At 33.0% G+C, this 26,005-nt stretch overlaps 1 protein-coding gene and 1 pseudogene across 4 annotated transcripts; one reads left to right on the top strand and one right to left on the bottom strand.

Moving 5' to 3' along the window:
• Nucleotides 1-5,576: 5,576 nt before the first annotated feature.
• LOC131634868 (UDP-glycosyltransferase 71K2-like) lies at nucleotides 5,577-7,088 on the top strand (annotated as a pseudogene).
• Nucleotides 7,089-21,454: 14,366 nt separating this feature from the next.
• On the bottom strand, nucleotides 21,455-25,552 carry LOC131634860 (DEAD-box ATP-dependent RNA helicase 22-like). Of its 4 annotated transcripts, XR_009293686.1 has the most exons (9): nucleotides 25,369-25,552; nucleotides 25,132-25,292; nucleotides 24,692-24,800; nucleotides 24,496-24,544; nucleotides 23,967-24,292; nucleotides 23,493-23,577; nucleotides 22,459-22,580; nucleotides 22,252-22,306; nucleotides 21,455-21,808 (listed from the first exon to the last, which is right to left on the bottom strand). XR_009293686.1 is itself a non-coding variant. In XM_058905486.1 (8 exons), the coding sequence occupies exons 3-7, from the start codon at nucleotides 24,731-24,733 to the stop codon at nucleotides 22,489-22,491; spliced, it is 594 nt and encodes a 197-aa protein (XP_058761469.1). In that variant the 5' UTR covers nucleotides 24,734-24,800; nucleotides 25,132-25,292; nucleotides 25,369-25,552; the 3' UTR covers nucleotides 21,455-21,768; nucleotides 22,459-22,488. The 4 variants fall into 4 exon arrangements, 3 of the variants coding, with proteins under 3 accessions (XP_058761469.1, XP_058761467.1, XP_058761468.1); XM_058905486.1 differs by lacking the exon at nucleotides 22,252-22,306 and having other exon boundaries at nucleotides 21,455-21,768; XM_058905484.1 differs by lacking the exon at nucleotides 22,252-22,306 and having other exon boundaries at nucleotides 25,369-25,551.
• Nucleotides 25,553-26,005: the final 453 nt, after the last annotated feature.

The raw sequence follows: 26,005 nt of genomic DNA on the forward strand, positions 1-26,005 counted from the left end.
TTCATAGATCTTCCACTAGAAAGGGTATTTCTTAGCTGATTATTTTTTTTACTGGAAGAACAACAACTAAAATTTTCAACATTGTACCGTCCATATTGTGTAAAATGGACTAAGAAACAAACAACTTCAAAAGTTTCTTAAATCAAATTCCCGGAGGTTCACCATCACCTTCTCAAATCATTATTCACACAATTTTCATTAGAAATGGTCATTCTCAAATGACTTCTTACTTCACTAGAAGAACACCAATTGGAATATTTAATATCAGTTCGTTCACGTCGTGTAAAATAGATTGACAAACAAACAAATTCAAAAACTTCTTAAATTGGGCGTGATTACAAGGCTCAAATTATAGCAAACCGTTGAGCAGGTCTTGGTTTATCCGAGCAAGAGGAACTAGTCGTTGGCGGGGATGGAGAACTAGCGTGTTCGGATAACCCTATGTTGTGGGGGACCCACTGCTTAACTGTGCTCAATCGAAGGATAAAAGGGGAGATTGGTCCTTTGTTTGCTCGATGGAGTGGACCAATGCTTATTGGACTGTGTCACACTTATGAGTGAATTGAGCCAATTAAGATAATTGGAAAGGGAAGCTGTTAAACAAATAGTGTTTGTGAATAGCTTTGGGGATTTGGAGGTTGTGTAATGAACACTTTGCTCCAAGATGAATGTCTTTCTTAACCCTCATGTGGAAGCCCATATTTATAGCTTTATTTTTGGACCTTAAGACCTCATTAAAGAGGTGACTTTTGAGCTTCTCACGTTACAAGCATTGAGATGGCTTTAAATTCCTGATCATTGATGGCATAATCAATCGTTAGTTATAGCCGAGCTGTGTGTAAGAAGTTTACGACCTCAAAGTCGTAGTCCATGTCTTGAACAGGGAATACCAACTCAAGAAGTTGTCGAGGAGCAATGTCAGCCGACTCCATAGAAGCATCGAACAATAATGAGCGAAGATGCCTGTCAAAGAGACGTTGACACCGTTGCTCTTATGCGATGCCCTAGTGAAGGTATTGGTGACAAGCCTGAAGAGTTCAGGTTTTGGAGCAATGACTTTGATGGAGTCAAGTATGCGTATGACCACATGAATGCCGAGGGTGATGTTCAGAGAGCCAAATCGGTGAGTCCTCAAGAGTTTTTTCAGAATCTTAGCTCTTACCTTATAAGGAGCATGATCCTGTCCCGGTGTCTCTTTAAAGTCGGGAACGACAATGTGAGAAAGGTCCGCAATCTTGAGAAGGACCATAAGCTCCAGGCAGATAAGATATCTAAGTTGGAAAAGAGTTTGAGGGATGCGGAAGACAAGGCTTCCGGCCTGGAAAAAGACCTTGCCGAGCTGAAGACCAAGAAAGAGTCCTCAGATTCCCAGCTTAACAAAACTATTGCCGATCTGAAAGATCAGTTGAAGTTAACAATAGATGCTAATGAGGACTTTCTGAAAGCAAAGAAGCCAAAACTTCTATGCATCCAACATGTGTCCTAGGTAAGGATGAGGTAAGTAAGAAGGTAGATCAGAAGTTGTACAGAGGTATGATTGGATCTCTTCTATACCTAACTTCTTCTAGACCTGACATTCTCTTCAGTGTTTGTTTGTGTGCTAGATTCCAATCAGATCCGAGAGAATCTCATTTAACTGCGGTTAAGAGAATTCTGAGGTATCTGAAAGGTACTACTAATGTTGGTTTAGTTTACAGAAGATCCAAAGATTACAACTTAGTAGGATTCTGTGATGCTGACTATGCTGGAGATAGAATAGAAAGGAAGAGCACTTCTGGAAGTTGTCAATTTCTTGGAAGTCATCTGATCTCATGGTACAGCAGGAAGCAAGCTACAATTGCCCTCTCAACAACAGAAGCAGAATATGTTGCTGCTGCTGGTTGTAGCACACAAATGCTCTGGATGAGAAGTCAGCTAGAAGATTATCAGATATATGAGAGTAACATTCCTATTTTCTGTGATAATACTTCTGCTATATGTTTATCTAAGAATCCTATATTACATTCAAAAGCTAAACATATTGAGATTAAACATCATTTCATAAGGGACTATGTTCTGAAGGGTGTTATATCTTTAAACTTTGTGGATACAGACCATCAATGGACTGATATCTTTACAAAACCCCTTGCTGAAGATAGGTTTAAGTTCATTCTGAAGAATATCAGTATGGATTTATGCCCAGAATGAGAAGATGAGAAGATCTTATGTATGAGTATCTTCTGAAATGAGATTGGAGTAGTCTTTTATAAGAAGTTCTGATTGTGATCAATTAGAAGTAGTGATTCTGTTATTACTAACGTTTCATTGTCTAAGTTGACTCAGAATCTCTTTAAAAGTAAAACAGCTGTAACTGGCTATCCAGATGGTAAACACGTGTTCACTATTTCTGGACAAGCGTGCGTGCAGTTGAGGGGACGCCTACTTAGGTAACTGTGCTAATCACTTCTTTTGTCATTATTATCTCTCCTCACGTCACGTAACATTAAATGCCATTCATCATTTCAGTTTCTTTTTATACTCCTCAAACGTTTCTTTTCCCTCTATTTATTTCTCTCTCTCTCTCTCTCTCTCTCTCTCTCTTCAAGTTCCTCTCAAGAGGTTTCTCCACTGAAAACTCGCTACTTTCCTTCATCAGAAATGGAAGTTTTGTGTAAATCTTCTGTGGACTCTGATGACTTGGGTGTTTATGGTTTCAAACCAAAAACGAAGACAAAGGCTCAAGGGTGGTCGGTCTATTTGAATAGAACGGTTGGAAGGGTTGTCTGGTTCCAAGTTGAGAAACAAATCTCGGGGATCGCTGATATTGATTTCAAGACGGATCTCTCAAGATTCCAAGAAGTCTCAAGTCAGATCTCTTCTGTGATGCTGTTATCAACATTTATCCAAAGGAAGAAGACTTTCTTGAGATATTGGATGATGTTAAGGATCATGTTCTTGACTTCTATGTTAAGGGAAAGCCCCGTTTGAGACATTAGTTCTCTTCCTGTGAACTGTCTCTCACTTCCTCCTTGAATTCATGCATTCTCTTACAGTGGAGGTTCCAGTCTGGACAGGCATGCAGAGTTTCAAGCTTTCATGGCTAGACAAACTGAAAACACCGCAGGGATTCATGATATATTAGCCTAGATTATGTCTAAGCTAGGGTTGTAGTCCTTAAGTCCTTGTAGTTTTCTTTGTTTGATTGCATCTGTTATTCTGCATACATCTTTTGTAATCCTGCTTGTTTAATCAATGAAAAGTTTAATTCTGAACGAAAAGCATTAAATGCTCCCAACGGTCATCTTCTCAAGTGCCTATAAATATGAAGTTCTGATGAGAAGCAAGGTTACCAATTTTCTGAACGAACTTACTCTGAAAAACTTGCTGAAACGCTGTTCAACTCAAAGCTCAGAAACTTCATCTTCATCAAAGCTCACTACATTGCTGTTGTAATATATTAGTGAGATTAAGCTTAAACGTTAAGAGAAATATCACTGTTGTGATTATAGCTTTTCAGAAGCATTTGTAATACTCTTAGAATTGATTACATTAATTTGTAAGTAACTAGAGTGATCAAGTGTTGATCAGGATACTCTAGGAAGTCTTAGCTTGTGTCTAAGCAGTTGTAATTAGAGTGATCACGTGGTGGTCAGGATACTCTAAGAAAGTCTTAGCTTGTGTCTAAGCATTTGTTCCTAGAGTGATCAGGTTGTGATCAGGATACTCTAGAAGACTTAGTCGTGGGCTAAGTGGAAAACCATTGTAATCTGTTGCGATTAGTGGATTAAATCCTCAGGTGAGGTAAATCACTCCGTGGGGGTGGACTGGAGTAGTTTAGTTAACAACGAACCAGGATAAAAATAACTGTGCAAATTTTTTTTTATCATTCAAGTTTTTAAACTACACTTATTCAAACCCCCCTTTTCTAAGTGTTTTTCTATCCTTCACTTATGTGCGGCCATAGGCCCGGAGGCTTAACTGTCTTAGGTGCTACCATAGGCCCGAAGGCTTAACCGTCTTAGGTGCTGTCATAAATCCTAAGATTTGATACATTCCAAGTCCTAGGTATTTCTATCCCATCAAGAGTTTCTAACTTATAAGCCCTATTGTCGAGCTTGATCCGCACATGGTATGGTCCCTCCCAGTTGGGGGACGATTTACGTTTATTTGTAGGATCCGTCACCTTTTTAAGAACCAGATGACCTTGATTGAAATCTCTTTGCCTGACCTTCAATCCAAACCTTTTTACAAGTCGGTCTTTGGCCGCATATTCTCGGATTCGAGCAGATTCTCAGACTTCATCCACCAAGTCGACTGAGACGTTGAGTCCTTCTGAGTTAGCATCCTCGCTGAAATGTGCTCGTCTCCAAGTATGGGTATTGATCTCAACTGGAATCATAACATCTACGCCATATACAAGCCGGAAATGAGTCTATTGAGTAGTGGAGTGAGGTGTTGTGTGGTATGACCAGAGAATCTCGAACCCGAAACAAATATATGTATGTATATATATATATATATATATATATATATATATATATATATATATATATATATATATGGATCAACTATTTGATTTCAATCGATCAAATTATTGTACAATACTATCAAGTTCTACTTTATTTTTAAAATATTTTAAAATATCTATTTAATTTTATTCTATTAAATGTATGGGAAAAAATTTACATCACTAAGGCTCTGTTTGGTAAAACTAGCTGATAGCTGATAGCTGGTAGCTTTTAGCTGGTAGTTGGTAGCTTTTAGCTGGTAGCTGATAGCTGATAGCTGGTAGCTGATAGTTGATAAGCTAATGTGAGTGTTTGGTAAATTAGCTGTTTCATTAGCTGATAGATACAAAATGTCATTAATGGCATTTTAATTAATGAGGGTAATAATATATTTTAGTTAAAATAATAAGGGTATTAATGGAAGAAAAACTCACAAGCTAAAAGCTACAAGCTCAAAAGCTACTTCAAATAGCTTTTGAAAAAAAAGCTAAAAGCTAGTAAAAAAGCTACAAGCTAAAAGCTAAAATAGAGTTACCAAACAGAGCTTTTTTATTAATACGAGCTGAAAAGCTAAAAGCTAAAAGCTCTTTTTTTTGTCTTACCAAACATACTCTAAAATATAAAAAATCATCTTTGATAAGTATAAAAACTATATAAATTATCATCGCTAAAAAAAATTTGCACCACTATTGTATGTAAATAAAAAACTATATAAATTTCACCACTATTGTATAAAAATAAAAAATATATAAAACAGAATAATTTTTTTTACACCATTATTATCTTGAATAATTTTAAATGGAAATTCATGGAAATGAAAAGTTACAAGAAAAATAAAACAAAATATTTAAGAGCACTCGTCTTACTAAAGCTATTCATATGAATTTGTGCCTAATTAATGCATCAATTTTTGGTTTAGGGTGAATTTGTAATTATAAAAACTGCATTGCAATAATTAAAATTTATAAATTTATAATAAATTGATGAGTGGCATTATTATTAACCAATACATTTATGACATTTCAAGTGGGTAAAGTTACCCTTTAATTATTGTTGGGTAACGAAGTAGGCTTACACCTTTATCTCCACCACTCTACATAGGAGAGAAAGAAAAGAAGAAAAATGCAAGAAAGAAAATGCTGGTGAGTGAGATGAAGAAAAAATCAGAACTAATCTTCCTTCCCTCACCAGGGATTGGACACTTAGCTTCAACACTTGAATTTGCAAAGCTCTTAATCAAAACTAATAACAATCTTTCCATCACAGTCCTATGGATCAACCTCCCAAACACTCCCATTTCAGATTCATACATCAAATCAGTTCTTAACTCACTACCTCAAATCCATCTCATTCATCTCCCTCAAGTTGAATCACCACCAATGAGCTATTAATATCACCACCATGCTACATCCAATCCCTCATGCACAACCTCACACCTCATGTCAAATCCACCATTCAAGCTATTCTATCATCTCCTTCAAACCAAGTTGTTGGTTTAGTCCTAGATATCTTCTGTCTTTCGATGATTGACGTTGGAAATGAATTTGGAATCCCTTCTTATTTGTTCCTAACATCAAATGTTGGTTTCTTAGGGTTCATCCTTTCCTTTCAAAACCGTCGAATCGACGATGTTTTCAATGATTCCGATTCTGAGTTGTTAATTCCTGGTTTCAAAAATCTAGTACCTTCTAGTGTGTTACCTAATTCTGCTTATAGCAAAGGTGGTTATGAGGCCTATTATAATCTTGCAAAGAGATTCAATGACACCAAAGGAATTATTGTTAATACATTTTCAGAATTGGAAAAGTATGCTATTGATGCATTATCTAATGAAAAAACTCCTCCTATCTATGCTACTGGTCCTTTGCTTGATCTCAAAGTTCAACCTAGCACTAGCTTACATCAATCTCAACATTACCATATACTGAAATGGCTAGATAAACAGCCAGATAAATCTGTTGTTTTTCTATGTTTTGGAAGCATGGGAGTTAGCTTTGGTACATCTCAAATAAGAGAAATAGCATTAGGACTTAAGAATAGTGGAGTTAGGTTTTTATGGTCTATCAAGTCTCCACCAGAAGGGTTCTTAGATTGGATGAAACTGGAAGGTAAGGGAATGACATGTGAATGGGCACCTCAAGTGGAGATATTGGCACATAAGGCTATAGGTGGATTTGTTTCACATTGTGGATGGAATTCTATTTTGGAAAGTTTGTGGTTTGGTGTTCCAATATTGACATGGCCTATTTATGCAGAACAGCAGCTTAATGCTTTTAGAATGGTGAAGGAATTGGAGCTAGCTGTGGAGTTGAGAGTGGATTATAGAATAGGTAGTAAAGATGTTGTTAAGGCTGAGGAGATTGAGAAAGGGTTGAAGAATTTGATGGATAGAGATAACATTGTGCACAAGAAGGTTCAAGAGATGAAAGAGATTGCAAGGAATGCTGTTGTTGATGGTGGATCTTGTTTCATTTCTGTTGAAAAACTTGTCTGTGATATGATAGGAAGCAACTGATAATAAATTTCTATTTTGTTTTTATGAAATCATCTTTGTTATATTAGAATGATTCTATGCAAGAATATTTTATGTAAAATTTTAGATTCAATCCTGAATTGTCACATTGTTGTTTTCTTCAGTATATTATTATGAATATACGTTAAGTCACTTAAAATTTTTTAAATACATGAGCACATATTTTTTTTCTCTATCGAACTAAATGTGTTGTCATTGTCATGCATAGAGAGTCACAATTTAATGTAAAGTAATAGTTTATTTTCTGACATGAAGATGCTCCCAAAGATACTCACATAAGCCAAATTATATTCATTTTATTTGCTGTCTTGGACAATTCAGAAGCACGCAACATGTTGTTTTCACTATACAACAATATGTACTTTTTGGAGCATACATGTTTTTATATTTTTTATGAAACCGAGACGTGGCAAAGAAAACACCAATCCCTTAAATCACAATAATTAATTTAAGGCTTAAATAGTCGGTTAACCCAGGTAAGCAAAAGCTAAAATTTTGGTGCCAACAACCCGTGCCCTTTGCATTCATATAATAATCTCTATCCATTGGGTCAAACATTAACTCTAATTATAATATTATAATAACAATACTTCAGTATTAATATTAATTTTTATTTAAATAGTTAAAATAAATTATTTAATAAGTTAAATAATTTATTTTTGATTGAAATATTAAATAATTGAAATAAACTATTAATATTAATATTTGTTTAAATAACTTAAATAAACTATTTAATAAACTAAATAATCTATTTATGGTTGAAACAATAAATAGTTGAAATATTTAATGAATTAAATATTTGAATATTATTTAATAAACTAATTTTTATTTTATATTATTTCATGCTATTTAATAATTATTTCATAATATATTTTAATTTTAATTTTATTAATAATATTAAATGATAATACTATTATTTAATATTTTATTAAATATTTTAATTATTATATATTAAATGTTTATTTAATAATATTTCAACTATTCAATATTTCTATTATTAATATTTCAACTATTAATATTTCAACTATTAATATTTCAACTATTTAATTTATTAAATATTTTATCTATTAAATATTTCAACTATTTAATTTATTAAATATTTAGTCTATTAAATATTTCAACTATTTAATATTTTAACTATTTAGTATTTTAACTATTTAATATTTCAAATATTAATATTTAATAATTTATTAATATATCAACTATTAAGATTTAATAAAATATTAATATTTTAACTATTAATGATTAAATTGTTTATTAAGTATTAAATAATTATTTTATAATATTTCAACTATTTAATATTTTAACTAAGCCTAAGAGCCTTTGTAAATACATTGCTCCTAGAAGGATATGGGACATGTCACAACTTATCCAGCATAACATTCAAACACATAGCATTTCACCTCACGTGAGCCGACCCTCTCTTATCACCGTAAAAATCATCAAACATGGTCCCTCACCACAGTGAGCAAGCCTTAACCACCCTTAACTATAAAGGCCTATTAGAATCCCTTACTCGCAAAGGGATGCCACACAGTCTTTTACTTTTTGTCAAATACAATGACACCCACTAAGTCTCCGATAAAATTAACATGGATCACACTTTCCGTTACAATTGTCATAATCGCTGCCATCCCATTCCTGTACCCAGTCCTTCTAACCATGGTCAACAAGAGAGCACCATCCCCTATGCTAGAGGACACCAGGGGTAGGAGTGATGTCAATGTTGTGGCAAAGATTCGTGTGACCATGGATGAACTTCGCCGCCAGAATCAGAGTCTAGAGGACAACTTCCTTAACATCCAATAGTGCCAACAAGAAACCAATCCCTTAAAGGAGATAGAAATACTAGACCCATAGCCACTCTCAAATAAAATATGAGAAGCGTGTGTCCCTTAAGGGTTCAAGCCTCCCTCTCTCATGAAGTTTGATGGGCGCATTAATCCTTATAAACACGTCGCTTCCATCAATACACAGATCTCCATCGTTGGAGCGTCTTACTCCCTAAAGTATAACTTGTTGCCTGGATCTTTTAGGGATGCTACCTTGTGATGGTATATGGGTCCTCATAAATCCTCTATCGCTAACTATTAGGAGTTGATTAAGAAAATTTACACAAATTCCCAGTCAGCTGACACAGAAAGGTGTCCACCACTAACTGTTCAACATACAACAGCATCCTTCAGAGTTATGAAGGGAATACCTCGTCCGCTTCAACAAAGTTACCATAAGGGTCGTCCTCCCGAACCACGAAACTTTTGTAGGGGCGTTCGAAAATGGTCTCAAGGAAGGACACTTCAATGAATCTGTCTCCTAAAAGCCAGCACTTTCGTTAGCATGGGTGATCACCAAGTCGGAATATTAAATAAAAGGCTAGGAGAGCAATACCGAGAAAATGGTGTGAGACATTAAGGAGTGTGTTACTAGCTTCGAAGGATCGCATCATCATAGGAATAGTAATTACACCTCTCTCGTTAAGGACAAAATTGCATTCAAGCAAGCAGGAAAGACAATGGAGAGATTCACACCTCTAAACACTCGTCGTGAGCAGATTTGGCATGAGGTTTCCACCTGCACAACATCCTTGCACCTCCATCCCCAAAAGTATAAGTCATGGGCCCGAGAAAAGCATATGGTATAAGTTCCATAAAATTAAAGGACACCACACAAAGGACTGCTATCATCTCAAGAAGGAAATCAAGCGACTGATCCATGAGGGACACCTCAAGAAGTATGTTAAAGGCGAATCCATCTGAGGGTTAAGAAAATCCAGCTCCCGAGGGCGAGATGACGTAGGGAGCCCTAGCCTAATAGATAAAAAAGGCTTCCACACAAGAGGACAACAAATTCGTGTGCCATACACTTTATACTATCGTAGGAGGGTTCGTCGGAGGTAGAGAGGCTAGCTCTGCCCGCAGAAGGTATGCATGCCAAGTATTGAATATATAAGACCTCTTCAAGGAGGTGGATGAAGGCGAACCAAAAATGCTAGAAACAAAAATCACCTTCTTCAATAAGGATTCGGTCAACATTCATTTGCATATTGACGATAATATGGTTATCACTATTAGGTGCGATGAATGGGAGATCAAAAGAACTCTTGTAGATCAAGGACATCTTTCATTCGAGACAATTGTCCCTAAGAAAGTTATAGTGTCTTTGAATCCTAAACCTTTAGTGTAAAGTTTAACTAACAATTAAGCTCGAACACACTGTTCTAAAACATATATCTCTCATTTTCAACTTCTACTAACTTGATTGTTAGAGAGTTTACATCTACAATCTCTATCAACAAGATTAAAAAAACAACAATTATCATTTTCAATGTGTTTATCATCACCATCGTCATCAACACCACCACTTGAAGTTCGAGATCTCTTCAAATAAAAGAAAATATTACTTTAAATTAGATAATATTCTTTCTTTTTAATTTTACTATATAAATTAAATAATAATAATAATAATAATAATCATTAAAAACTCTTGCATTCGATCGTGAGATCCCGAATTAAAACCTATAAGAATATGTCAAACGTAGAAATAATTAAGAGAGAATTTATAAACTTTTTTTAAATATTTTTGTTTTTATTTTTTTTGAAATTGTGTGAATAGATCGATTAGATCAATTATTTTGGTGACTAAGATAGTAGTATTTATTTATTGTCAGGTCTCAGTCTCATGAAAAAGATAAAAACAAGTGTCTTTTTTTTTCTTCTTGTAGGTCCTAAATTTGCATTCAAACAATAATATAAGAACTAGCCAAATGTGGCCTGCTCCAAAATGTCTACATATAATGTCCCCTGCCCAAGAACCGTTAAAGACTTGTTAAACAGATGATATACATAAAATAAATTATAGTATGAAAGTGGTGGTACCTGCATGGACATTTTATGCACATAAGAAGGTTGTAGCCGCAAACCATACTAAATATGTTTTATGAGTGTTGTTGTATGTAGTTATTAGTATTGTTTCAATAATTTGGTGGAGGTGGTTGAAGATGAAATAATTGATGTTATTAACGGTAAGTAAGAACACATGGGTCATTGATCAGAAGTAGAAGAGTAGTTCACAGTTTTACAAACCCAACAATCAGAATAGTAGTTGAAAAATTTAGGCTTTATTTAAAAGTTTAGAGGAAATGAGTTTTGAAATAGGAGAAAGATGAGGTAAAAAGAATTGAGAATTTGGATGGAAAGAACTTTAGAGGTTTACCTCGATGATCTATTTAAACATGTAAAAATCGTTGTCGTTGAGAATTGAATTCATAACCATTACAACTTTTCCCTTATTATAAGAACAACTGGAAAAAAATATGACGCACTTTTTATAACGTACTTTATTATCTCGTCTAAGAAACGGAGATTAAACCTTATATCTAATAGAGATAAAATATATATTTCACATTACTATCGTCTAAGAAACGGAGATTAAACCTTATATCTAATAGAGATAAAATATATATTTCACATTACTATCTCCTTGGTTGACCAGCTAAGATCTCAACCACCGTTTGAAAAACCTCTTTCTACAATAATGATATTCTTAACCTCAACCACCTTTCCGAATACTACCATTCTACATAAGGATGGAAAATAGCGTTATTTTGGTTTGAAAAGTCGCTGTCTTGACTCATTAAAAATATGTGTCATTTTCTTCTTCCGGTCTTAAAATTGCAACCAAACAACAATTAGAAATAGACAGAAATGTCAGCAACATTCCAAAAATATGTGTCATTTTCACAAATCTTCTTGCTCAATAAATATGTTGCATCTGCCTTTGTTTCACAAAACTTATTGCTCCATAAATTATGTGTTTCTTTAAAAGAGTTTCTTTTGTTTTAAAAAGTGTTTCTTAATTTTACTCTTTTTTTTTTTTCAAATTAATAATTACTAGTAGTTTAGAACATAATACGATATAATATTTTTTTATCTCCTTCAATTTAATTATTTTATTAATTATAATTGATAACTTTACCCAACTTTTTAAATTTAGTAGATAAGAATTCACCTTAAAATTAAAGTAAATATTTGTGTGAATTAATACAACAGATAAATTATGGACACCCACAAAATTCAAATAAGAGACCGAGAAAAAAAAAAAACAACCATAAAGTCCCAAGTCTACAACACCTGGCCTACTTTAGATGGTTTCAAATAAACACTTGTTCAATTGCACTTTCCTACCATTTTTTAGTAATATCATCTTATTGTGGACTAGTCATTTTTTTAATTTGTTTATTTTATAAATAAACATTATAATGACAAATTTATCATTGTTATTTGGCTCTTTAACGGGGTTTTAAATTCATACCAATTCAAAATAAATTCGTATTTAAAAAATGTAATTTGTTAAAAATTAAATATAAATAAATATATTTGGATGTATTTTTTATACATATTTGGATTTTTTTAAAAATTGTTTAGATTGAATCGAATTTTAAATTTACTTTTCAAAATGGAACCAAATTAAATTACATTTACACTTTAATTTTTTTTATTAATATGATACTATAGTTCACTAATCTAGTATTTGTTAGTTTAATTTTTTTCATAATATCTATTAGTTTAATTTAATTATCTTTTTTATCTTTTAAATATAATAGACTATTATAATTATATTATATATTATATTTTTCATAAAACTTGTTATTTTACCTTTTTTGAGAAATAAATTTTATTAAATCCAAAAGTTCATTATAAACAAGTCGATGAAACGATCCAACCAACTAAACCAACCAACACAACAAAACTGAAGGCATCATAATGCTACTTAATCGACATCTATAAACAACATTATCAATAATTTTGGGATCAATATCTTTGCTTCTACCAATCTTTCTAAAATAACAAGTGTTTCTCAGCTGCCACACTTCGTACACCGTCTCAGCAAAAACACATTTAATAATATCAGTCTTTGAGCCTTTTTCTTTGTTGTGCTTAGTTATCCAAATTAACTCCTCATTCCAGCCTCTAGAGGTATGATTGACTTGCAATCATTTAAGCACACATTGCCAAATCTCTTTCACTACATAGCAGTTAAAGAGCAGATGATGTAAAGTTTCAATTTGTCTTAAAAAATGCACAAATTATTATCAATAAATTCAAAACGATGGAACCTTTTTTTTGGTGGCTAATCTATCATGACAAGCCATCCAAAGAGTAAAAAGAGCCCTCAGTGTAGCAATGTTCTCATACATAATTTTCTTCAAAACACCACCTGATGTTTCTCTCTGATGTCTTTGTACATCTAATCAGTTCTAAATTTGTCTTGTTGCATCAAATTGCTCCATGTCACACTTTGATTTTATGATTTCACTCTTTTTCAATATAGCCTTGAGGATCCAAGAGCAAGAACTCCTCACAGGCACAATCATTATACTCATCCATTTCGTATAGTAACAGTGTATCCATTTTATCCATAGCTATTTGCCTTACCAGTCAGGTTCCAAAGTAATTTCATCAAATTAGCACTATTTCACTCCTTAAGAGAGATAATGTTTAACCCTCATTGCTTTCTAGGAGAACAAACCCTTTACCAAGTTATATGAGACTTCCTAGATGCTTTCTCAAATCCAGACCATAAGAAGGTTCTACAAACAGTTTCCACAGCTTTAATCACCTTCTTAGGGATTGGGATGCATTGCATCCAATAGTTTACAAACAACACACTCTTTATGAGTAGAGTTCTTCTTGCAAAACTCAGCAGTCTAGAGCTCCAAACTTTATTCTGGCCACAATCTTATCAACAAGCACCATGCAATGATTAATAGACAACTTTTTACCGGTGAGAGGGATTCCTAAATATCTAAAAAACAAAGAACCTACAGATGAATGAGTCATACTTTGGATTACTTGTTGCTCACTAGTCTCAACATTGCCAAAATACACTTTGCGCTATTTGATTGAGAAAACTCTTTGAAGCACTCTAAGGCCACCTTAACAGATGTAGGATCTCCTCTGGTGAAAATAAGTAAGTCATCAGCAAAACTCAGTTTAATCACCTTCAATTTATCACATTTGGAGTGGAAATTAAAGTTATGACTATTCTTTAGCTTTTGCATGACTCTATGTAAATATTCTGTCACAATCACAAATAATAAGGGGTAGAGGGGTCCCTCTGTCTAAGTCTTCTCTTTGCTTTGAGGATCCTAGTGTGCTCACCATTGATTTTGTACATATAAGAAACAGTAGTAACATATAGCATTACCAACTTTATGAACTTATGAGGGAAACTCACCTCTCTCAAAATTGCTTCGAGAGAACTCCACCCATTATATGATACGCTTTTTGGAGATCCATTTGTAACATGCATTTAGAAGGACCACTTTTTTACTATTTCCTTTGATGAGCTCATAAGCAAGGGGAATATGATCATGTATATTAAGCCCAAGGACAAAAGCAGCTTAACTGTCATCTATAATACTTTTCAACACTTTGCTTAGTCTATTAGCCATAAACCTTGAAATGATCTTGTATATTGTAGTACTGCAAAATATTGGTCGAAAATCTTTAACCATAGTAGTATTAGGAGTTTCAAGGATGCGGTTACTAGGGAGCTATTGACATCTTTGAACAATTTCTCCTTAACAAATAATTCCTGGACATCATTAATCATAACAACTTTTACAACATCCCACGCAGCTTTGAAAAACTTTGCTCCAAAACCATCCACACCAGGAGTTGTGAAGTCACTAATGCTATTTACAACAGCCTTCACTTCATCATCAAAAATAGGAGCAACCAACATTTGACCATATTCAGCAGAGATTTAATTTCCCTCCCTCAAGACAACAATATTTATACCATTAAGGTTAGGGGTAGTAGTGCCAACTAATTGATTATAGAAATTCAAAATTTCATTCTCAAATTCTTGCTTATTTAATATGGATCCATCTTCCTTGACCATTGTCAGAATATTACTTTACTTAAACTTACTTTTAAGAGAGGCATAAAAGTACATGTTATTGCCATCACGAAGTTTAAGCCAGTCCATTTTACTTTTTTACTTATAAGATTATTTAACTTTTATAATTGTAATTTAGATATTTAAATAATAGTTACAAATTAAATTGAATGAAATGGAATTAAATCGAGTCGATATTTTTTATATTAATAATCCAAACTAAATTGATCATACCTAATATTATTTTTTTTTTCAAAATTGATTTAAGTCGCATCAAAATTACTCGTACTTGATGGTCACATACAACTAATAAACTTTCTTCAATCCAAACTTGCTGACAAATATTTTAACAAAAAAATAAATTATGTTTACATATATTTTTCTCCCTAATTAAATTGAACATAGTCTAATCATAAACAAAAGTATTACTATTGATTTGAATTGAATTGAATTGTGAGTTTATTTCTATTTTCTTCGTCACAAAAAAAAATCATTCAAGAGTCTAAAATACGGGGAATTTTTATTTGAGATTTTAATTGACTTTATAAAGTAAAGTATGTTGATAATATGCTTTTCATGGGATCAATCCTATATAAATATTACTCCTAATATTAATATTTTTGTGAAAATTTGATAACTCTTTATTTATGGATAAAAAGTTTTAAAGTGGTCATTTAATTGTTCAAAAAGGTTCACCTTAGTCGTTTCCGTCCAATTTTCATAAACGCAGTTTACTTTTGCACGTGTGACATCCTACATGTCCATTACCAAATTCCACGTATTATTTTATTTTATTTTTTATTTATTTTTATTTTAAAAAATTTCTCAATTAAAAGTTCAAAACTAAAATTTTGATAATCCCAAAATTTGAACCTTGGTTGCAAGGTATTATGTGCTACACTAAACCACTTGATCACATGTTTGTTTTAAACTGCTTTCATTTATTTATATTCACCAAAATGCTAACAAGTTATATTCATCAATATATTATGATAATAATAATAATAATAATAATAATAATAATAATAATAATAATATTATTATTATTATTGTTATTATTATTTTTATTATTATTATTTATTATTATTATTATTAATATTTTATTTTATTTTTATTATTTATTATTTATTATTATTATTATTATTAATATTATTATTTTTATTATTTATTATAATTATAATTATAATTATTATTATTATTATAATTAAAATTAAAATTATAATTATTAAAATAATTATTATTATTTTTATTAGTATTTTTATTATTATTATTATTATTATTATTATTATAATAAGTCTTATTATTTATTATTATTACTTTTTATTATTGTTATTATTATTGTTATTATTTTTTATTATTATTATTATTATTTATTATTATTAATATTATGATAATTATAATAATAATTATAATTATTTTTATTATTATTTATTATTATTATTATTATCATTTTTATTATTATTATTATTATTTATTATTTTAATTATTATTCATTATTATTAATTATTATTATTATTATTGTTATTATTATTATTATTATCATCATAAATTGGACATTGTGCCACGTCAGATTCCACCCAAACAAGTCATATGTCACTCAAGCAAAAGTTGACCCCGTTAGTAAAAATTGGATGAAAAGGAATAACGTGGACCTTTTTGAATAAATAAAGGACCACTTTGAAACTTTTTAAAGATAATGGACCATAATGGACCCTGAGGTATACTTTAAGGACTAAAAAAGGTATTTTGCCTTATTTATGCTATGTAAAATATGATCATCACTCCATATACATAATAATCTCAATCCTTTAACGATATCCCACCTTACAACAAAACTTGACTACATAGACTTTAAAAATATTGTTCTTATGTTTAATGAAATTTCACGATTAAGTTATGGTTAATGTTGCAAGAAATAGACTATTATTTTAGTGAGTTTATTGCTTTAAAAAAACAAATATAATGAATAAATGCATTATTATTAATAGGTATTTCGATACAAATACCAAGTTATAATAAAATAATTGACCTCTAGTACTTACAACAACATTTCAAGACCCTGGAATATGGTTCCATCATTTCCTGAAGAAAGTTGTGTAATGAATTTACAACAAGAATCACAAGGCATAAACAACAACAAAAAATGATAGTAGTCCTCCGAAAATTCATCAAAAGAAAAAGGAAATCTTCCAAGAGTAAATTGACTGGATCAATAAAGTAAGAGTGGAAGTAGGTTGATCCAATGATGGTCTTAAATGCTAAATCTTCAAAAAAGATATTGCATATAGAGTGTATGTTGCAAAAATACTTAGGGCTATAAGGCTCAATGAGGATGGGTTACCTCCTCACTCGAGTCCAACCCTATATCAACAATGTGGAGAAGCTGTTGGCTGAAGATGTAGAGTGAAATAGATGGTCACGAAACCTGATGAGTAGCCAGCTCAAAGACAACAAATGTAGGGATGACGAGGACAAAGATATACGTCGGGGATCAAGTGTGCTAAATTATCGTCATACACACCACTTAATATCTCAAGAGAAAATATCTTACTTGAATGTGTCAACATCGAATTAAAAGACATGGGCATAACACGGAGAATGCTTCCATCTAAAAGACGCCAAATAAAAACTTACAAAGAATGGGTGATTAAGCATATACACCCAATTGGAAAAAAAAAAGAAGATGATTGTGAAAGACATAAAAGTTTCCCTGTGAGCTCTATAAAATGGATTGAGTTTAATTTATTTTCATAATATCTATTATTTAATTTAACTTAATTATATTTTTTTGTATATTTCAATTATTTATTTATTTGATGTTTGTGTTGAACGCGTTAAAGGAAATCAGACCAAAACAAAGAAATATGGTATATATATATATATATATATATATATATATATATATATATATATATATATATATATATATATATATATATATATATATATATATATATATATATGGGGACTATTTTCGACATCTTCTTGGAATGACCAACAATATCTTATATCATTCATAGACGATTATTCTAGATATGCGTACATATTTCTTATACATGAAAAGTATCAATTATTATATGTGTTCAGATAGATTAAGGATGAAGTTGAGAATCAACTCAACAAAAGAATTAAGAAAAGATTTGATCGTGGTGGTGAATATTACGGCAGATATGACGGTTCAGGTAAACAACGTCTAGGGCCTAGCCAAATACCTGGAGGAATGTGGAATCGTCCCACTGTACACCATGATAGGATCGCCTAGCATGAACCATATGGAAGAAAGACGAAACCATACTCTTAAGGATCTGGTAAGAAGTATGGTTTGTCATTCTACCTTACTAGAGTCATTCTGGGGAGAGACACTAAAGAGTGCAACTTACATTCTAAATAGAGTATCAGCAAAGGCATCTGCCAAAACACCTTATGAACTTTGGACTCAGTAAAAACCTAGTCTAAAACATTTTCACGTATATGGATGTCCAACTGAGGCAAGGCCTTATAGGCCAAATAAAAACAAATTGGATTCCCGAACAGTGAGCAACTACTTTATTGTTTATTCTGGAAGATCCAAGGCTATAAATAAAATGATCCCAAATTAAACTCAATCTTTGAGACGGGAAAAACCATATTCTTTGAGGATATTGAGTTTGGGGGGGGGGGGAGAATAAGGTTAGAGACTTTTTTTTAGGAAGAATCGGTAACAATTCCATAACCAAATCATACAGCTTCTTTTGATCATGCAAGTATGGAACCTCCCCAAGACATTGTTGATTTTCCTCATACTCAAGATGATTTGGTAATTCATGAAGAAAAAACTCAAAATCCTCAAGAACAAGTGTTACAATAACCAATACCTTTACGGAGATCTACTAGAGAGAGGAGAAATGCTATCTCGGATGATTACATAGTTTTTCCCCAAGAACATTAGGAAAATAATAATATGATGGAAGATGATCCAATCAGCATCCGTCAAGCCATGCAGGATTCCAACTCAGAAAAGTGGATTGAAGCAATGAAGGAGAAGTATAAGTCCATGCAAGACAATAAAGTCTGGGAGCTTGTCCCGTCATCATAAGGTGTGAAACTCATTCGTTGCAAATGGATTTTTAAGACCAAGCATGATTCTAACGGTAATGTGGAGAGATATAAAGCTCTCCTTATAGCTAAGGGCTATACTCAAAAGGAAGGGATTAACTATAAAGATACTTTCTCTCCAAATTCATCGAAAGACTCTTTTAGGATAATCATGGCCCTTGTTGCACATTATGATCTAGAACTCCATTAAATGGATGTCAAGACAACATTCCTCAATGGTAACATTGATGAAATGATCTATATGGTGCAAACTGTAAACTTTGTGTCGGGAGACTCAAAGAATTTAGTTTGCAAATTGACAAAATCCATTTATGGACTAAAATGGACGTCCTGTTAGTGGTACCACAAGTTTCATGAAGTAATTCTCTGATGTATGCCCAAGCATGTACGTGTCTGAATATTGCTTTCATAGTTGGGATGTTAGGCAGATATTTAGGCAATCTATAAATGGATCATTAGAAAGTAGCCAAAAAGGCTATGAGGTATTTAAAGAGAACAAAAGACTATATACTCACATATAGTAGGTTAGACCATTTAGAGATAACTGGATACTCTTACTCTGATTTTGCTGGATGCCAAGAGTGTAAAAGATTCACTTCAGGCTACATCTTCATATTAGATGGTGGTGCAGTTTATTGGTGCAGTTCCAAGCAAACTTTTACGGCTTCATCCACCATGGCAGTAGAGTTTATAGGATGTTATGAGGCATCCAACCATGAAATTTGGCTGAGGAACCTTGTCACTAGGCTGTGAATTATGGAAGGAATTGAAAGACCAATTAAGTTATACTGTGACAATAAATCAATCATCCTATACTCCAACAATTATAGGAGCTCGACTAAGTCAAAACATATTGACATCATGTTCCTAGTTGTTAAGGAAAGCGTACAAAGTGAACAGATTTCCATAGAACACTTGGGGACAAACTCCATGATAACAGATCCTCTTACAAAAGGTCTTCCATCCAAGGTCTTTCATGAGCATACTTCTCGAATGGGTGTTTTACCTTTAGATGAGTCTTTGGTTTAATGGGAGTTAGTCAATTATGAATTTTATGTACTGTATCTGGTATAATGTATGCATACTATAATTTTCAATATTTTCCAAATTAATAAAGTTTGACATTCAGTAGTGTAATACGGTGGGAGAACTGACTTTTTAAAATGTTGCGGATAGCAAGAGTCGCCACCGACTTTTATTTTATCCAATTGGAAAGGCTAAAAGAACAGGAAAAGACCTTTTAAAAAGATTTTGAGTTCGGGGGTAGGTTATACAAAGGGAAGGTGTAAGCACCCTTTGTATCCATGGTTATCCATGGGCTCTTAATTGCTTAGCTCACTTTGTTTTCAAAACGTTTGAAGTGTAGTGTGTGAATAGTAAAAAACTTTGTTAAGGACTTTAGCTTGTAAATAAGTGTAGCCTTGTTTTTGAAAGTATTTGAAAATGAGTGGGAAAAAGAGTTTTGAATTTGAAAAGAGTAAGCAATCAAGAGCACCTACCCTAAGTTAGAAAAATTGTTCTTTTAGCTTTTCGGTTTGAAAAGGCTATCCATACCATAAGAGGGTAGGAAGTCCTTTCATTGGATGTTGAAGGGTCATCGAGGAACATCGTTCGCCATAAAACTGTCCCTACCATGTAGAGGTAGCTAGTCTGTAGGGAAGGACATAATAGTCATTAATCTTTTTAGGCAACAGGCGAGGATACCTTAGCAATTGGGACAATTATCATTTATCGAGGCAACTTTGAAGGACATATCATTTACTGTTAAGGCAACTTCGAAGGGACTATGATCTTATGATGATGAATTGAGAGTAACATTTGTTTTGCTTAGGTATCCTCGGAATCGAGGGACTTGATTATTTCAGAATCATTAAAAGGCAACAGGCAACAAGCACTACCAAAAAAAAGTCTCCTGCCACGCCCAAGAAACCGAGGCTATATGCAAAATAACCATGGCGTAACGCTGAGGCCACGGTTTGGCCACGTAAATCCAACTGTGGAGTGTGCGGCCGTGGCCTAAAGTAAAGTCCACGGTTTTTTGGTATAGACCACGCCTTTTTGACAACCGAGGCTTTTTTAGGCCACGGTTTAGGTAGCTTGATTAAGGTCGCGGTTTGTATTTGCCATGACTGCAAAACTGTGGCTATATGGTAAAGCCACGGTTTCAATTTAACGTTTACGATACAATTTTGGTTCAAGTTATAGCCACGGTTTGGTTATGACCACATATTTAAAACTGTTGTTATATGTTATGCTTTCTAAACCATTTATCTTGCCACAGTTTATTTCTGTATCATTACATAAATATGTCATTTTATATATATATATATATATATATATATATATATATATATATATATATATATATATATATATTAATATAAAATTAACAATAATATTGATGATTAGAATCTAATTAATTACAAGCAAATTAACATTAAGGTCAAAAGTAAGTTTTTTTTTGTAGTGCCACTAATAATAGTTGGATACTAAGTTTTGATGTCATCCCAAATTCAAAATTCAAAACAACCATGGGATCCAAAACAAGAGCTAAATTCAACACAAGTTTCTCTCAAAAAAGAGTCATCCCAAAATAACAAAAAAAAGTTCTAAGAACTAGCTAGTTAGATAATATAAAACACAACTATTCTTCTTGATCTTCTCCTTGTTCTTCTTCCACATCTTTGGCACAACCAGCTTCTTCCACATCTTCAGCACAACCTTCTTCCACATCTTCATGATCATCACAAGCTTCTTCCTTATGTTCATCACAATCTTCTTCGTCTCCACCCTGCAATAAACATCATTCCAAACATCATTCAGCATTCATAAGTGTACTAGTCATGGTTGTGTAACAGAGTAAAATGAATTCAAAGCCACAACAAGTAAAATGATGGGTTCAATTATTGATTGCAAATGGGATAAAAACTTGATCAAATAGAATTTATGCAACCAACACCATCTTCAAACAATTTAAGCTAGTTATCCAAGGGTTGTATTGTGGAAAATACTGGTTGCAAACTTGCGGGCACTACTAAAAGAATTAGATGGTGTTTTAAATTTCAAACAAAACAAAATCATTTTAAAATAAATTTTTTCTTGAGATTAATAAATAATGAGCATTTTAATTCATGAGGATAATCTCACTTTAATTCTTTCCTTGCTATTTGGTTAGTGTTTCTAAAATAAGGATTAATAATAGTCACTGAGGTGCCTAACTGATAAGGAATTTACCAGTGGAAATGATGCCTCGCGGTCATGCAGCTTGGCCATTTCCCAAAGTTCTTCACTGCCCCGCAATTTAGTTATGAAATTATATACTACTAACATTTGGTTCTCCTCTAATAGCATACAGTAAATAACTCCTTATGGCTAAAATGAGTATAATAGGTTAAAGGATAGGTTCAATGTAACTAAAGAGAGATAAAGAGTCATGCTTACCAGTAAAATTAATATCACAAGAGTAGCTTTTCACTTATCCGGATCAATATGATATTTATCCAATTGCAATCTATTAACTCTTGATTGAAGTATTTGGCAATTATTGGCTGCCGATTCACCACCTACAACCCAATTTCACATGTCAAGTAGATCAATTATAAAAAAAACTACGATAATATTGTTATATGGTACTGTTTGTGCTTCACTAGTTCTAACTACAAAGCTCTATTTTATGATACACTTCTACATTCCATACTCCCATTGTTCTCTTTAGATAACAAAAACATTCAGCAATTTCAGTTATACTTCTAAATTATAACTCCTATGTTCTAGTAAGCTCTTCTCGCGATGTATTCGGTTGAACACTCAGCTCTTTATCACAATCGTTCACAAGGACTAGAACTCTAGGTCTCTAGTAACACAAATCACAAACAGGAAAAAAAGTTCAGCATCCATGTAATGATAATAATAATATCACACATTTCACGCGTCTGTGTCTGTTGAGTTATAGGTAATCAATCGTCAACGAAAAAATCTTTCAAGGGTGTTAATGAGAAGCAGGACTAATTACTCCCAAGAAAATGGCTCATCTAGAAAAGCTTATCTATGAAGTAAGCAAGTGTCCAACATTCAATTAAATAGGTTCACATATTGGCTACTGTGGAAAATGTATTTCTAATAAAACTTCTCCAACAACACACCACAAAAGGTATAAATGCAAAGGAAATTCAAATCTCAATGTAAATCCTAGTCACTTTCCATGGGGTTTCCCGTATATAACTATCTAGTGTACTAAAATATTTTGATGAAGAATGAACTCAATTTTCAAAATCTAGATTTTTACTAAGAATTATTTTCTGGTATAGAACATTATGATTATACATACATACATGATGACCTGAAATGAAATTAGACTAAGTGTTCACATCACAAGCAACCAAGAGAATAACATAAAGTGAAAGACGGAACTATGGAATCAAGCAATTAGCTTAGATCAAAGCAGATTCAAACAAAATCAGAGGAGGGAGACTTACCAAAACAAAGAAGAGGGATTATTGGTGGCCGACAGCAGATGCTGCTGTGGTGATGTTCTTCGAATCGGTGATGTTCTTCGACTAACTACACATAGCAAAATTTAACACTCATATTTCCGGTCAAACTTTTGAATATAACATGTAACACCGTAGTTATTAAAAACAACTATATAGAAGAATGATTATAGGACTCAAGCCTGATATACATGAAACCATATATGAAAATAAAAGTGAATGAAGATAAACTTTATAAATTTGATATTGGAAACTTTTCTAGACGAATCACATCATGGGTTTCCTTAATTTAGAATCATGCATGCTAATTATCTAAAACTAATGAGAATGAACACATAAAAATGGGAACTCTGTTTCTATCATGTTTGCGTGCATAGTTTCTATTTCATTGAAACATAGGATTTATAAACTTTTTGCTGCTCCATAAAAAAGTATAACATGTAAAAAGGAGAAGTATACCTGAATAACATGCAAGACGTTTGGAATATCCACACCATGAGCAGTTGCATCAGTACATACAAGAACATCAAATTTCTCATGGAAATCAACTAATGTATGTGCTCGCTCTTCCAATGTGCAATTCTTATGATAACGTAAACACTCAAGCCCAGTAAAGTTCAATATCTTTGCCACAGTTTCAGCAGCTTCAACAGTGTTGGCAAACACCATTGTTCTACGAATGCCACCGTCACTATCAAAATCTTCATGTTCTAAACCGTGATTCACAGCCTTTATGAGTTCTTTCACCTGTGTATCAATGCTCACTTCTATCCATCTTTGCTTCAATCTGAAAATTGAAAAGCCACAACAAACAGATAGAAGCATACTTAGCTATATCGGACAAAAAGTTTAAAAGTGGTCAACATCATACATCTGAGCATAACCTTTGGAAGCATACGTCTGAGCATAGCTACTGATCAACAAATATCAAAATCAAAATCAAAATCAAAGTAGCATAAAAACATAACAATCAAGTTAACATGGACTTATCTATGACTCCCCGTCCTGCTGCTATATCGGTTTCCAACAATCTCACCCTACATCCAATGCCAACAAGAGATTAACAAAACATATAACTGAAAACAGAATCAGAAACAATGAAAATCACAAAGAATCACAGAGAAAAAACTAGGAGAACTCACTTGCAAATCACTCTAATTATTTAACAATCGGGAGAAACTCACCGAGAAAACTCTCCTTATTCTCTGCAAGATCTTCATCACCATTCTCTGAATCTTAAAACCGCAGAACCTTCACCGCTCTTTATCTTCTGCAGATTCATCATCATAGCCACTGCAACGAATCAAGACAAAAATGAAATAACAAATTCAGATCTATTCTGTCTCTTTCACATCGCTATGCAACTTGAAGTGTGGACTTTTCTGCCTTCGAGGTGTGATTTAGTGTGTTTCTCCAGGAACAGAAGACAAAAACTCAGAGCACAGCTTTTACACAAGAACAGAAGAAAAACCCTAAATTTAGAACCTATAGCTATTCACAAACATTCCAGCGTAGCTTTTTGACAAAATTTTCCAGAAAACCCTAAAATCTATCCATGTTCATTCATAGTCTTTGCAGACCCAGAGAATAAACCCTAAAACGAAAAGAAAGAAGAAGAGCTCACCTTAAAAGCTTTCCACTGCCGCTCACCACCGTCACTTCCGCCGATTGAAGGTTTTTGTTGCTCGATTCGCTCTTCACATCGCAGAATCCTTGATTTTTTGGAGATTCTCCGTTAGGATTTCCACTCGACCCTTTTCAGATCCGGCTCCTTCCACCCATTTCCTGCAATAATCGCACTCGGGTTAGAAAGGAGAATGGAGAGAGGATTTCAAAAATGTAAACGAATTGGAGATCGGACCTAGGTGCGGTGTCGCCGCCATCGTCTTCTTCATCGCCGTTGTGGAGATTCATCATCTCTACGTTGGTTTTGTGTTTAGAGCTGCCGCGATTGTCGTCGGAGGCATGGCGGCGCGATGGCTCGAGTTAGAAAGGTGAAGGTAAGAGAGGAGGGAAGCGATGATACGAGAGTAAAAGAAGAGAGAAACTAAAATGGTGTTGGGAATAGGTTTTTCAATTTTATTTTCCTTCTTTTAATAAAAAATAATAAAAAATAATTAGAAAAGAAAATAATAAAAAAGAGGGAAACTGAAAATAAAAGAGGGAAAGTTTGGCGGGGTATAAAATTATGGGCTTCGACCACAGTTTGAAGTGAAATTTATAAGCCGCGGTTATTAACTGTGGTAGAAATATAAATATCATTTTGTAAACGTGACAATTTAAGAAAAGGCCACCGTTTCACAATATGGGTTCAATATTTCAAAACATATTTCCACGGTTTGAAAACCCCGACCAAAGCTTATATTTAGCCGCAGTTTTTGAGTTGTGGAAGAATTTAGCGTGGCCGTAGGCCATATTTCTTGTAGTGAAGGCAATAAAAGAGGTTACCCTAAAGGTGTGTGTGTGTCACAATCAGGTGATTCAATTCAGTTATATTT

The sequence above is a fragment of the Vicia villosa genome, unplaced genomic scaffold (genome assembly GCF_029867415.1).
Source record: "Vicia villosa cultivar HV-30 ecotype Madison, WI unplaced genomic scaffold, Vvil1.0 ctg.001374F_1_1, whole genome shotgun sequence".
Taxonomy (NCBI): Eukaryota; Viridiplantae; Streptophyta; class Magnoliopsida; order Fabales; family Fabaceae; genus Vicia; species Vicia villosa.